Source organism: Asparagus officinalis, chromosome 10 (assembly GCF_001876935.1).
Source record: "Asparagus officinalis chromosome 10, Aspof.V1, whole genome shotgun sequence".
Lineage (NCBI taxonomy): Eukaryota > Viridiplantae > Streptophyta > Magnoliopsida > Asparagales > Asparagaceae > Asparagus > Asparagus officinalis.
In genome coordinates, this window is record NC_033803.1 from 2,052,679 (window position 1) to 2,067,221 (window position 14,543).

The window sequence follows — 14,543 nt, forward strand, 5'->3', positions numbered from 1 at the left end:
AAACAGTGCGTGGAATTGTTGAAAAAGGGGGCATCTGTATTTTTCTTTCCAGAGGGAACTCGGAGTAAGGATGGGAAGTTAGGTTCATTCAGGGTGAGGATCAAAGCTAAATAACTTAGTATCTTTTTGAATGTGCATCCATTATTAGAGCTTGACCTTTATTTACTAAAATTTTGCTTTAATTGTCTTAATATAGAAAGGTGCATTCAGTGTTGCTGTAAAGACTGGAGTACCTGTTGTGCCGATTACCCTTTTGGGAACCGGAAATCTAATGCCTTCAGGAAAGGAGAGTGTATTGAATTCTGGCTCTGTGAAAGTCATTATGCACAAGCCTATAAGAGGTACAAATGCAGATGCATTGTGCAGTGAAGCTAGGAATGTGATAGCAGATACACTTGTTCTACATGGTTATGGGGTGCACAATATTGAGTAATTGCATTGTTTTTCTCATTTCTAAGCTCTTTAGCTTAGATCTGTGATGCGGAGATATAATTTGAAATCAAGGTACATGTTTCGTTCTTACTGTCTGTTCTTTTTCCCCCTTCCTGTAAACAAATTATAGTTGAGCAAATTTAGTCGGAAGAATACATTTTTGTGTGAAAAACCATAAGATCACAAATTTGAAGCAAATGAGAAGTGTGCTGAATAAGGTTTATTATGGATTAACAATCAACCAATTCTGTGACTCACTAGTATAGAAATATCTTTTTATTTGTTTGTCATGCCGGCGTATATTTCCATATTAGATGCAAGTATTTAAACTTCAAACATATTTCCCCCCCTGATTGTTGTGAGCGTTCGTGTAGTTGGTGTTGCTTTCTATATAAGTAGCCGTTCTATAAAAGGATCTGATCAGCAACAACAAAGCCTTTTCTAATTTTTTTTGATTGGCTATTCAATCCTATTCTAAGTTACATGGATACGGGGTGCGGGTATGGGCACGGTACGAGACACGGCAAATTTGTAAAGGGTAGGCTACAAGGACACAACCAGTGTTCAAAAGGCGGAAAAATCATCCGCATATCCGGGCGATTATGCAGGCTTGGTCCATTTCCCCTTGGAAATGGGCTCATTCACTTAATTATGCGGACATCCGCATAATTGAGCGAATTATGACTCTTTACCCGCATGAACAAATACGCGGGCGACTTGTACTTTCAGGTTTAATGGGTTTTGAGCCCAAAAAATGAACCTGAACCCGTTTTAATCAACAAATCCCTACCCATTTCTAAACTATATCCTAAATACCAATCCTTTCCCCCTCTTTCTCTCTCCGCGTAAAAAGAAAAACCCTAATCACCGTCTTTTGCCTCGCCTTCTCCACCTGCAAGGTCTTCTCTTCACCTTCTTCTCCACCGAGCTTCAAACGCCCTCCAAACAATCTTCCATGCCTTCTGCCCTAAATCTCGTTGCCTTTTCTTCTTCTACTTTAGCTCTTCGAAGCTTCCTCGCTGTTGAAGATTCTCAGTCGAAGCTCCGGTACGTGGACTTGTTCAGTGGACTTGGTCAGTAGTTAAGTTCCCCGAGCTTCTGTCGCCGTTGAGGAGGATGTCATCCTGACTTCTTGTTTTAGTTTAAGTGTTTAATTAATAAATTCTATCTGAGTAGCTAGTTAATTATGGTGTACGCATGGATAATGGATTGAGTGTTTAAGTACTTAGTTATTGAGTATTTAGTCACATGCTTATTGGCATTTTCTTAGTATATGTTCTAATATTACGAATTATATATATTTTTATGTATGAAAAATAATAAATATATGTTAAAATATTCAAAAACACATAATTCTGCATAAGCGCATAATTTGATTAATCGTGACTCGCTCTCGGACAACGCGCATAATGGAACTGTTTTTTTGAACATTGGACACAACTACATATATATGATACATGTATTTATAATAATAATGATTTACATGAGATCTATATTATTATTTTTTTGTTTAATGGGCTATGAAATAGAATCGCTATAACATTTATATGTTTCTTTTATAACATAGATCTATAAATTAGAAAATTGATCCTTTTTTAACTTCATATACAGAAGGCTCTTAAATCATAGTTTGAACTGGGTACAGGTTGAAATGAACCCCTCTTATGTCCAGTGAGCTTCGAAAATTACATGTGAAGTATATACCTATATGTCCAAGAAGTATATGTTGAGTGTTTTAATTAAATCATGTATTATATAATTGCGTATGCATTTGAAAAAGTGCACCAAGAAGCCTCCATTGAAGTTTTGGTGTTGGGTACGGGCACAACACAGGCCAGCTCCAAATAGAAGTACCCTTGTAACATAGATCCTATTATTTCTTTCAATTCTGCTAACATCTATCTTCTCCATGAAGTTAATCAATATCTTGTACCCGTCTTAAATTACTTCCAACCAAGTTCTCTTACGTTTACCTCTAGTTCTCCTTAATTCATTAATCATAACCTTATCACTTCTCTTAGCGGTGTCTTTAAGGTGGTTATATTTCTTACAAGAGGCAACTATTTACATTAGAAACAACTAGAATTTTTCCTCTTCCAATTCACAGGTATTAGTATAAATATAGATCAGACCCTTCCCTGTGTCCCTTTGCAGGATCCAAGTGCTCAGCCATATGGAGAAGGTTATGAACGAGTTGTTCTGTAAATATTCTATTTCACCTTGAGAGTCTCAATCGAAACTCAGCTTGTGATTTCAGCTGATTTCTATGTACCTATACTTCTAATCAAAAATTGCTTAAAGCTCTAAAACTTAATGCTGAACAAGTAAAGGCTAACCAAAACCATGAGTTGTCTTTCATACTTCTGCTGAATTAATCAGCAGGCCATTTCTATTACCATACCATAGTTTCTTCTTGAGCTTGTCAGGGTTCAATAATTTTACAACTCAGGAGGCAATTCCTCGTGTACCGGTGAGTCCTGTAAGCCATGTTTTCCTTTACAGTTATTTAAACTACTATTATTTGTATTTCATAGTTTTGTGTTTAGAAACTGGAATCTGTAACTGACTGACTGTGGTTTTCTGAAGTATACACCTTTCACTTGCATTTTTGGAGTTAAAAGAGAAATGACTAGATTTTTATAAAACTGCAGCTAAAGTTTTCTTTTGGAGTTAGACGGTTACACTTTGCAAAAATGCAAATAATAGGGCAAGCAGAGCCCCAACTTGACCATTTGGAGTTGAGTGATCTCTCTAAAAAGAAAACTGAAACGTAAGTCCCAAATGGCAAGGTCTTAGAGAATTAATTCTATTATCATTTTATTATTTTGTAAAATAGATCCAAGGTGACAAAGTGTCGTAGTCACGATGTTAAACTGTTTCCATGCAACTTGTTAGCTTTGACAGGGTCCTTATTTTAACCTTTCAACTCTATTTTCTCTAACAGCTTTTCGAGCCTCCCAGAGTTTATTCTCAACGAGTGTGAACACCGTGCAAAGCACGACATATATTTTTTCCCCGCTACAGCAATCCCGATTTTTAATTGCTATGGTGTTTTTTGAATTGCCAAGGTATCCCGCTGCTGCTATAGTATTCCCGTGTAGCATGCTACAGTATTCTTTCAAAAAAACCCCAAGTGTCCAGTTTCATGTTTACTACAACAATAATGCTACAGTAAATAATATCGTAGCATTTACTGTGGTATGAATAGTGAATCTTTGATTCTCCCACTTGTTGTACGTGTCTACCCTTGTTCTTACTCCACTGCACTTTTCTTAGATATTGTCCAGAAGGATGAGCAACCATCGGTAGCTCAGATTTCTGTTACTTCTCTATCATCAGTCTTCTGTGTGATGAATGGAAATGAATACACGAGTATCATTCTCCGACATGGAAACATTGTGTCACACGCCACAAGCTACCCAAAACCCAAATGCAAGGACACCGTTGTGTGTATATATATATTGATTAAAGATCTGTATCCGTATATTTCTTTTCAATGCCTAGTTTTAGTAAAATAATCTATAGAATAATTAGCTTTTTGTTAAAAAGAGCACAATGCACTCCATCTCATATACAATTTTCAGGCAAACAAGAATTTACAAATTTTCCATCCCAGTTTGGTTAACGGTTCCAGATATGCTCCACATGATTCTCAAATCTGAGTCTAGGTGTTTTAGTATATTAGTTTTCTTTTCTCACATGTAACGGGCATAAGGAAGTATTAACAAAGAAGATTTAATTTGGAAAAAAATGACAGCAGTATGAGCTGACATATTAATTTGCATGAATAAGGTTTTTTTTTTATATTCGATTTTTGCAATGTTAATATTTTGACATAAGAGTTACTTTTGTTTATTTGTCTGCAGCAACTCTATTTTTTGGTAGCGGATAAGTTAACAACGAAAATATTCTCTCTAGATGATGGTATGTGCAGCTTGACACGTCGAACCCGTGTTAATAGGGGTGCTAAACCGTAGCCGCATCCGAGAAAAATCTGTAACCGTATCCGTTAGGATACGGATATGGTTACTCAAATATATAACCGATAGGATATGATCACGGATATGGTTTTGAAGTGAAATATCTGTATCCGTATCCGAAATATCCGAATTCATATTAGTCATACTCTTACGATAGTTTCAATTATTAAATTGTGGATTTGTGGTTAATTTTTGATGATCAAGATGTCTAATCTTAGCTTTTTAGTTATAATGAACATATTAACGATCACTTTTTTATCACATGAACTATGTTTTTTCAATACTATCTAGTTTTCTCATATCTGTTTTCTATCCGCATGCATATCCGCATCTATATCTGTAACCGTATCCGATTTTAACAAATATGGATATGAATCTTCCTTACAAAGATCTATCTGTATCCGTATCCGAAATGGGTAAGCAGATATGGATATGATAAACATCATATCCGAGCCGTATCCGGACCGAATGCACCCCTACTCGTTAAGCAATTTTTCATCCTGCAGATGAGATAACCACAATTTTACCGATCGTTACTCAAAACGGCAGTTCGGCTGTAATCCTTTTTAGCTTTAGAGCTTACTTCTAATCTTGCTGTAATCTTGTTGAGATTCCGCTGTAAAACTGATTTTTGGAATAAAAATTTCTTGAAATTTCAGTATTTTTTTTCGGAAAGCAAAGTAATTCCCTAGTGCGTACTACACTGTTTATATTTCTGAAGAATTGGGAGCATCTCTATGTGAACGTGTCAATCTTTTGTCTGTTGTTCCTCCGCAACTTAAAACATCCAGCGTTTGATAGAATTTACGCTCTAATTTTATTCTGCTCTAATTTTGTAATTCCTTTTCAATTTTGATTATCGCTTTCGAATAAGTGATGATCAATTGGAGAGTATTTTTCTGAATGAACAAGTTTTCCATGTACTTATTTAACTCCTAAGATTCCTTTTGAGTCCTGCAAACTCAGAGCAGAGCACATCCATAACCACCGCTTAAATATATACTTCACCATCTGGAAAAAGATGCATAATCAAATATTCTCAGCAACTAAGAGCATCTCCGACAATGATCTTAGGTTTTCCCTATATTTGAGGAGCAAATCTCTCATCCTAGAAAATAGGAAGGTAAATAATGAGCAAATGCTTCAACAATGCTTCTCAAATGACTCCCTATCTCATGTCCTAGACTAAATATAGGGAGTAGAAAGGGGAGGGGGGCGATTGCTCCAACAATGCTCCTTATGTTGAGACAAAATATAAGCAGTCATTCTTGTCTTTGATTTCGAATACCAAATCATAAGCCCTATATTTAGTCTTCATTATAGGGAGCTTGTTGGAGCCAAAATTTCCCGTCATACTCCCTAAATTTACTCAAGGACATGAGATAGGGAGGCTCTTGGAGATGCTCTAAAAGAACAAAGAATATGACAGGCCAGACTTCAATTTCAATACACAGGATTCACTCACTTTCAAACGGCCGGTACCACAAAACAGAGAACAGTAGAAAAACTGACATGATCCTGCCGATAATTAATTTACCGTCAACTATGACTTCCATCTATATACGATGATGTATAATTCAATTGTCGTTTAGAGTTTCAAACAATACTGATACGTAACCGGCCAGAGTTTAATTTTACATTGCTGTCGGTTGCATAAGTTGTACGTAAATAGTTTTTTTTTGTGTCTGAAAGGCATACATCTGTCTGTTCCCAAGCCTGCCCTTAAGCTGAGAATGCAAACCCTCAATTGAAGCTTGTCCTGTATAAATAATAAAAGAGTTCGATTTTTGAGAGTCTAATACTGGTAAATTGAATATTTAGAAGATAATATAAAGATACGGCTATGAAAATTACATGTAACTAGGCCAGTGCATATTAAAAATGACGATCTAAATCAGACGCTATCATTTCACAAACAAGGGAGATCCCAACAAATCTAAAGAGGAAAATAGAACAATAAGAATGTCACTTATGCGTTATCACATACATTAATGCTGTGGAGTTCATACGAAGATGTTCACATCTAAACTATGCGTCTACAAATGAACCATATACCTCCTGAAAAGTCACACATCCTTGAACTACTCCCACCAAATATGACGAGCTTCGTAAGAATAGGAATTCTACCATGCTTCTCAAAAATTACATCGAACTATACCGGATACCATTGTAGCAAACATCTGGTGCAGAATGTTCACTTTTAAGGTCATGACACATGATGAAGTCCTAGGGTTCACTCTTAACAATTACTATACACACTTTTCTAGCACACATAAGAGGGTGAGCCTTGGCGCAACAGTAAGGTTGTTGCCTTGTGACCTAAAGGTCATGGGTTCAAATCCTCGAAACAACCTCTTCGCATGTTGAGGTAAGGCTGCGTAAATCCGACCCTCATGCACTGGGCTACCTTTTTTACTTTTCTAGCATGCATCTCCTGCAGGTCTACACTTTAGGATCATATAATAAGCCGAACACTTATTTCTGGGCCTCATGCACGGGGCTACCTATGTTTACTTTTCTAGCACACATCTCATGCAGGACTACACTTTTAGGGTCATATAATGAGCCGAACACTTAATTCTGCGACTAGTGATTATCATTGAATATCTGCTGTTATAACTCATTACAAACCTCTTCTATCATTCATAACTTCTCAGTGGAGCACGGCTAGTAAGAAGGATGTTGGAGATAGGGTACAAGACAAGCACGATGTTTCATATCCAAATAAAATTTTAGTTTTTCTTGAAACCAATGTCCTTTCAAGTCAAGTGTCATCTTTGTATTTCTTAGTACCATGTCTTGATGCATTTTGGTTCCAGTCATGCATCAATCTCTTCTCTTCTGAGAGTTGTGCTCGGTTGCAAAGTGACTTTTTGAAAACACCATATGGAGAGGGTGAATAAAGAGAAGGTCCAAAATAACCAACACCGACTAGTAACAACTTAAAATAACTTCGCACAATTTAAAGAAAGGAACGAGAAGAAAAATCTAATGCAAGAGGGTCCTTGATGATGTATCCTGGTTCAACTTGATTTCTCGAGTCAGGTCTATGTCCATCCATTGCAATAACTGCAACAATTTGTGCAACGATTAACAAATCTTCTTACAACTCCTGGTTTTGATCTGGAGGTAATCACTGTCATCTTCAACTTCTTAAACCCCCTCAACAATTCACACAAACGTGGGTAGATCTAGATGCCACAATTCCACTGACGATCTCTTAAATCCCAGAAATTTCGTGGGTAGATCTCAATGCCACAATTTCACTGAATCTCTTAGATATAAGAAATTCCCTTAAAACGATAATAGAGAAGGTTTTCGCCTTTTGAATTGCAGAAAGGACCATCAATAAAGTTCAAAGGAAAGATGCTCTAATAGAGTGAACACTAGTGGTTGCTAAAATTTAGATGGTAAAAATTGAATGCAAAAACCTTTGAGAGCATCAGTATTAACAAATGAATTTTGGCTCTTAGCCAGCCTTATATTTATGCTCATGAAAAAAAAAAGATTTTGCCCTCATGGAGTTGTGGACAAGTTAGAAGCCTGAATAGATGTCCATTGTGCAAATATGCTGTTTATGACAATAATATTCATATGTTTGTGCTATGTTTTTTTAAAACTAGTATAATGCACTTGCTTTGCACTTGAGCTTATTTGTTTCATTTAATGTTTTGAATTTTTATTTGTTGACTTGAAAATGGTGAAATTCATGTATAGAAATATAAATTATTAAATTCAACAATTAAAAATATGTTTAAATAAATGAAATTGTATTATGATTTGGTCGAAGATGGCCACAATCATGGATTATAGTCCACAGGAAATTTGGAGCATTCATAAAATATTTTTTGTGGGAAAGAAATTTGTGATTTTGTTGAAAACGACCAAAAAGCGTTACGACCCACATAGTTTCAGGAGTTTTGAAATATTATAAAATATTCTGCTAGAAGACAATTCTTGATTTGGTTGAAATTGGCCAAAATCATGGGTTACAATTCACTGAAATTGAGAATTTTGGATTATGCACAAAATATTCTATGTGAGATGACAATTTGTGATTTGGTCGAAACGATCAAAATCATAAGTTACAGGCAACAAATATTCGGAAATTTTGGAGTATTCAATAAAATATTTCACGAAAGACAACAATTTGTCCTTTGGTCTAAAATGACAAAAATCATGAATTATAGTCCACATAAATTCGCAAATTTTAAAAAATACATAAAATATTCTTTGTCCACAAAGATTCGAGATTTTCAGAGTAGGTATAGCGCAACATGCTGGACAACAATTTGTGATTTGCTTGATAAAATTTTGAATGTTAATCTAAACAAAATATACGAGATGATAGTTTGTGATTTGGTCAAAAATGATACAAAAAATATGGGTAATAGTGTTGATATTTTCCAGAACTTCGAAATATGCATAAAATATTTTTTCCTGGATGACTATCTGTGCTTTGGTCAAAAACTGTAAAAACCATAGGTCAAAAACAGCCTAGATTACATAGCCCATAGAGATTCGAGAATTTCAGAGTACACATAAATTTTCTATGCAGGATGACAATTTATGATTTGATTGAAAATAAACAAAATTATGGGTTTGAGTCAATAAAAATTATAGTCAAAAAAAATTTAAAATTTTTAAAGTATTCATAAAGTATATTATGGGTGACAACAACTTGTAATTTGGTTGAAAACAGCAAGAAACATGGTTTATAATCTTCATAATTTGGAAATTTTAAGATATGCAAAAAATATTCTTTGTTAGACGACAATGTGTGAATTGGTAGAAATTAGCCAAAACCATGGGTTGTGGTGTATTAAAATTTAAGAATTTTTGATTTTGCATAAACATTTCATCGGGGATGACAATTTGTAATTTAGTCAGAAACGATCAAAATTCATAGTCTATAAAAATTTAAAAAATTTGGAGAACCCATAAAATATTCCATGTAGGACAACAATTTGCGATTTGGTCTAATATGACAAAAATCACTTGTTAAGTTGTTATAGTCCACATAAATTCACGAATTTTGAAATATGCATTAAATATTTTTTTGATTGACGAAATTTCATAGTGTAGCCGAAAACAGCCAAAATCACGGGTTATAGTCTATAGAAATTTGAGAATTACATATAATGCATAAAATATTACAAATGGGACGACAATTTGTGATGGTGGAAAATGGCCCAAATCATAGGTTGTAGTCCGTAAAATTTGAAAATTTTGGAGTATTCATAAAATATTTTATGCATGATGGGAATTTGTGAATTGGTCGAAAATAATAAAAAACATAGGTGATAGTCCACATAAGTTCGAGAATTTTGAAATATGCATAAGATATTCTTTGTTGGAAGACAATTCGTGGCTTAGTCTAAAACTACCAAAATAATGGGTTATGGCCAACAAAATATTGAAAATTTCCGAATGCACATAAGTTATTCTATGTGGGATGACAATTTGTTATGTCGTCGAAAATAGTCAAAATCATGAGTTATACTCCACAAAAATTTGAAAATTTTATAGCATTCACAAAACATTATGGGGAACAACAATTTTGTGATTTGGTCCAAAATGGCAAAAAACATGGTTATAATCCATATAAATTTGAGAATTTCGAAATATGCATAAAATATTATTTGACAATAATTTGTGATTCGGTCAAAAATAACCAAAATCATGGGTTATAGTTCATAATCCTATAGTTTGGGAGTATGCATTTAATATTTTACAAGGGATGATAATTTACAATTTGGTCAAAAATGACCAAAATCATGTATTGTAGTCCAGAATAATTTGGAAACTTGGACATCAATTTGTGATTTGGTTGAAAATGACAAAAAACTTGGGTAGTCCACATAAATTCTGGAATTTTAAATATGCATAAAATATTCTTTGTTTGATGACAATTCGTGATTTGGTCGAAATTAGCCAAAATAATAGGTTATAGTCAACTGAAATTCGAGAATTTTGGAATATGCATAAATAATACTATGTGGGATGACAATTTGTGTTTTGATTGAAAACAACCAAAACCATGGGTTAGTAGGTATTCATAAAATATTCTATGCGGAATGACAATTTGTGACTTGGTCTAAAACGATAAAAATGATGGGTGATAGTCCACATAAATTCACAAATTTCGAAATATACATATATATACTCTTTGTTGGATGACAATTCGTGATTTCGATGAAAATAACCAAAATTATGGGTTTATAGTCCACAAAAATTCTATAATTTCAGAGTATGCATAAAATATTTTATGCGGGACGCCAATTTGCCATTCGAATGAAAATGGCAAAAATCATGGGTTATATTCTAAAAAAAGTTCGGAGATTTTGGCATATGCATATATTGCAGGAAGGCAATTTGTGATTTGGTTAAGGTGGCCAAAAGCATTGGTTATAGTTTATAGAAATTTGAGAATATTGCAAAGCATCCAACTAAAAAAGATGTATGCAATGGACAATTTATTTTAGCAATTTCTGGAGTCTGTATAATCTCCTACCCTGCTGCAATTTGTGGTTTGCTTTTGATAATTTAGTTATGGTTGGTTGTTGTCTTGAAGGAAAGACTTTGTTTTTTAGGATGGTCAATAAAAAACTTGCTAATTCATCCTCTGTCTCCTCTCCTCTCCTCCCTTTCTCTCTATTTTATTGTGCATATGATAATAAACTAATAAAATTAATTAACTTAGTTTTGAATATATTAGTGACACTCGTATAATGCACATGCTTTGCACGTTGTGGGCTTCTTTATTTCATTTAATGTTTTAAATTTTTATTTATTGACTTGAAAATGGTGAAGTGCTTGTATAATAATATAAATCCTTATATTCAACAATTAAAATTTTGATAAAACAAATGAAATTGTATCATGATTTAGTGGTAATGGCGAAAATTATGAATTATAGTCCACAAAAATTCAAAATTTTGGAGTATTTATAAATTATTTTATGCGGGAAAAAATTTTGTGATTTGATAAAAGAAGGCAAAATTTGGGTCATAGTTGATACAAATTCGGAAATTTTGAAATATGCATAAAATATTCTTTGCTAGATGACAATTCTTGATTTGGCCGAAATTAGCCAAAATCATGGGTAATCCACAAAAATTCAAGATTTTAGAGTATTCATAAGATATTCTATGTAGGACTACAATTAGTCTTTTGGTTTAAAATGACAAAAATTATGAGTTATAATCCATATAAACTCACAAACTTGGAAACTTGCATATCATATTCTTTATTGGATGACAATTCGTGATTAAACAACCAAGATCATAGGTTACAGTCCACAAAAATTCGATAATTTCAGAGTAAGCATAAAATATTATGTGTAGGACGAAAATTTGTGATTTTGGAGTATTTAGAAAATTAATTATGCGGGATAATTTATAATTTAATAAAAATGACAAAATTATGGGTAATAGTGCATATAAATTCAAGAATTTTGAAACATAATAAAATACTTATTTCTAGATGATAATTTGTGATGTGGTTGAAAACAAACAAAATTATGGGTTACCGTCCATAGAAATTCGAGAACTTCGAAGTACACATAAAACATTCTATGTAGGATGACAAACTTAAGATTTGATAAAAAATGACCTAAATCATAGGCTATAGAGTCAATAAAAATTCAAAATTTTTGGAGCATTTATAAAATATATTATGCGGGACAACAATTTGTGATTTGGTTGAAAAACAACAATTATAGTCCACATAAATTCAGGAATTTTTAAATATACATAAAAATATTTTTTGTTGGACAACAATTTGTGAGTTGGTGGAAATTAACCAAAATCATGGTTTACATCTACTAAATTTAACAAATTTTGGATTTTGCAAAAATATTCCATATGTGATACCAATTTGTGATTTGGTCAAAGACGGACAAAATCATGGGGTCATAGTCCACAAAAAATTTAAAATTTTGAAGTACTCATAAAATATTCCGTGTAGGACGCCAATTTGCGATTTGGTCTAAAATGACGAAAATCATTGGTTATATAGTCCATATAAATTCATGAAATTTGAAATATGCACTAAATATTATTTGATGGACGACAATTCGTAGTATGATCGAAAACAATCAAAATAACGGGTTAATAGTCCACATAAACTTGAGAATTTTATTGTATGCATAAAGTATTATAAAGGGGACAACAATTTGTGGGAAATGGCCAAATCATGTGTTGTAGTCCATAAAATTCAAAAAATTTGGAGTATTAATAAAACATTTTATGCGGAATGGCAATTTGTGATTTGTCGAAAATAAAAACATAAAGGTAATGGGCTACATAAGTTCAAGAATTTTGAAATATGCATAAAATATGCTTTGTTGGAAGACAATTCGTGGCTTAGTCTAAAACTACCAAAATAATGGGTTATGGCCAACAAAAGTTTGAAAATTTAGGAATGCACATAAGATATTCTGCGAGGGTTCAACAATTTGTTACGTCCTTCAAAATGACCAAAATCATGGGTTATACTCCACAAAAATTTAAAAAACTTTGTAGTATTCATAAAATGTTATGGGGGATGAAAATTTTGTGATTAGGTCAAAAATGGCAAAAACATGGGTCATATAGTCCAAAAAAATTCGAGAAGTTCGAAATATGCATAAATTATTATTTGTTGACAATAGTTTGTGATTTGGTCAAAAATCATGGGTTATAATCCATAAAAATCCTATACTTTTGGAGTACCCATTTAATATCTATGCGGGATGACAATTTGTGACATGGTCAAAAATGTCCAAAATCATGGACTACAGTCAACAAAAGTTTGGAAATTTGGACTCTTCATAAGATATTTCATGCGAGACATTAATTTGTGATTTGGTCAAAAATAACAAAAAATGGGTTATAGCCCACATCTTCAGTATGACAAAATTATGCGAGACATTAATTCATGAGAAATATGAATTCGCGATTTTGTCAAATTAGCCAAAACCATGGATTACAGTCCACAAAAATTTGAGAATTTTTTATTATGCATAAAATATTCTATGCGGTATGACAAATTATGATTGAGTCAAGAACGACAACAATCATGGGTTATAGTCCACAAAAATTCAGAAAATAAAATATTCATAAAATATTCTATGCAAGACAACAATTCGTGATTTGGTCTAAAACGAAAAAATCATTGGTGATGGTCCACATATATTCGCAAATTTTGAAATATGCCAAAGTATTCTTTCATTGATGAAAATTCGTGATTTGACTCAAAACAATCAAAATTATGGGCCATAGTAGAGAAATTCGAGAATACGGAGTATGTATAAATATTCTATTTGGGATGACAATTGCGGTCGAAAATGACCAACATCATGGATTATATTCCCAAAAAAATCGGAGATTTTAGCGAATAAATAAAATATTCTTTGCGAGTTGACAATTGCGGTCGAAAATGGCCAACATCATGGATTATATCCCCAATATCACTAAGGGGATGTATTCGCATTTGGATCACTACTAAAGGGGGCCTATTCGCAACAAATAGAACTACATGGATGATAGCATAAGGGGAGTCTGTTCGCAATTAACTGTAAAAAATAATTTGAATACTGGACAACTGAACCCACATCTAGTCAGACCTATGCCAGATATCCACGTTACAAAATGCGAAAATCACAATATTTTGTTTACTCACTGTCAAAAATTGATGTGCATAACATCTCTGGTCAGATTGCTGTTGAACAATTATAGAACGAAACCTCCTACGTTATTGGTTTTGCATATGTAAATGGCATAAAGAAAAAGACGTCTGCCAACCATTGTTTCCAAACATCATTTGATGGAATATGCATCATAAATTTATAGGATAAAATGATCATTTCCCCTTGTATTGGTGAACTCACAAGTATTGGTGAACTCACAAGTTGTCCCTAAAGTATCTATTTATCTATTCCCCCCTAATCTACGTGTACGTGCCCAATGTGATCATTTTGTGAGCCTACTAATTACACATTTGTACGTCAGAATTTACGATCACACTAACGCTTATTCAAAAACTGGATACCTCTTTCTCCCATTCAAGCATGAAACTGGAACACAAGATCAATCGCCGATCTCCTCCTCTCCATCGAGTCAACGGCCGACAACTCCTCCCCTTGACCCG

General features: G+C 33.5%; 1 protein-coding gene and 1 long non-coding RNA gene across 2 annotated transcripts in view; one reads left to right on the forward strand and one right to left on the reverse strand.

Annotated features, from left to right (window-relative positions):
• LOC109825730 (1-acyl-sn-glycerol-3-phosphate acyltransferase 1, chloroplastic) overlaps positions 1-658 on the forward strand; it is a 2,216-nt gene extending 1,558 nt beyond the window's left edge. Inside the window, exons 4-5 of the mRNA XM_020392606.1 lie at positions 7-93; positions 197-658. Coding sequence (XP_020248195.1) covers positions 7-93; positions 197-433 — 324 coding nt within the window. The 3' untranslated portion in view covers positions 434-658. The remainder of the gene's footprint in view (positions 1-6; positions 94-196) is intronic.
• LOC109826296 lies at positions 5,912-14,543 on the reverse strand. The gene is made up of 2 exons (XR_002243265.1): positions 14,445-14,543; positions 5,912-6,171 (listed from the first exon to the last, which is right to left on the reverse strand). It is a non-coding gene; the product is annotated as an uncharacterized LOC109826296 (long non-coding RNA).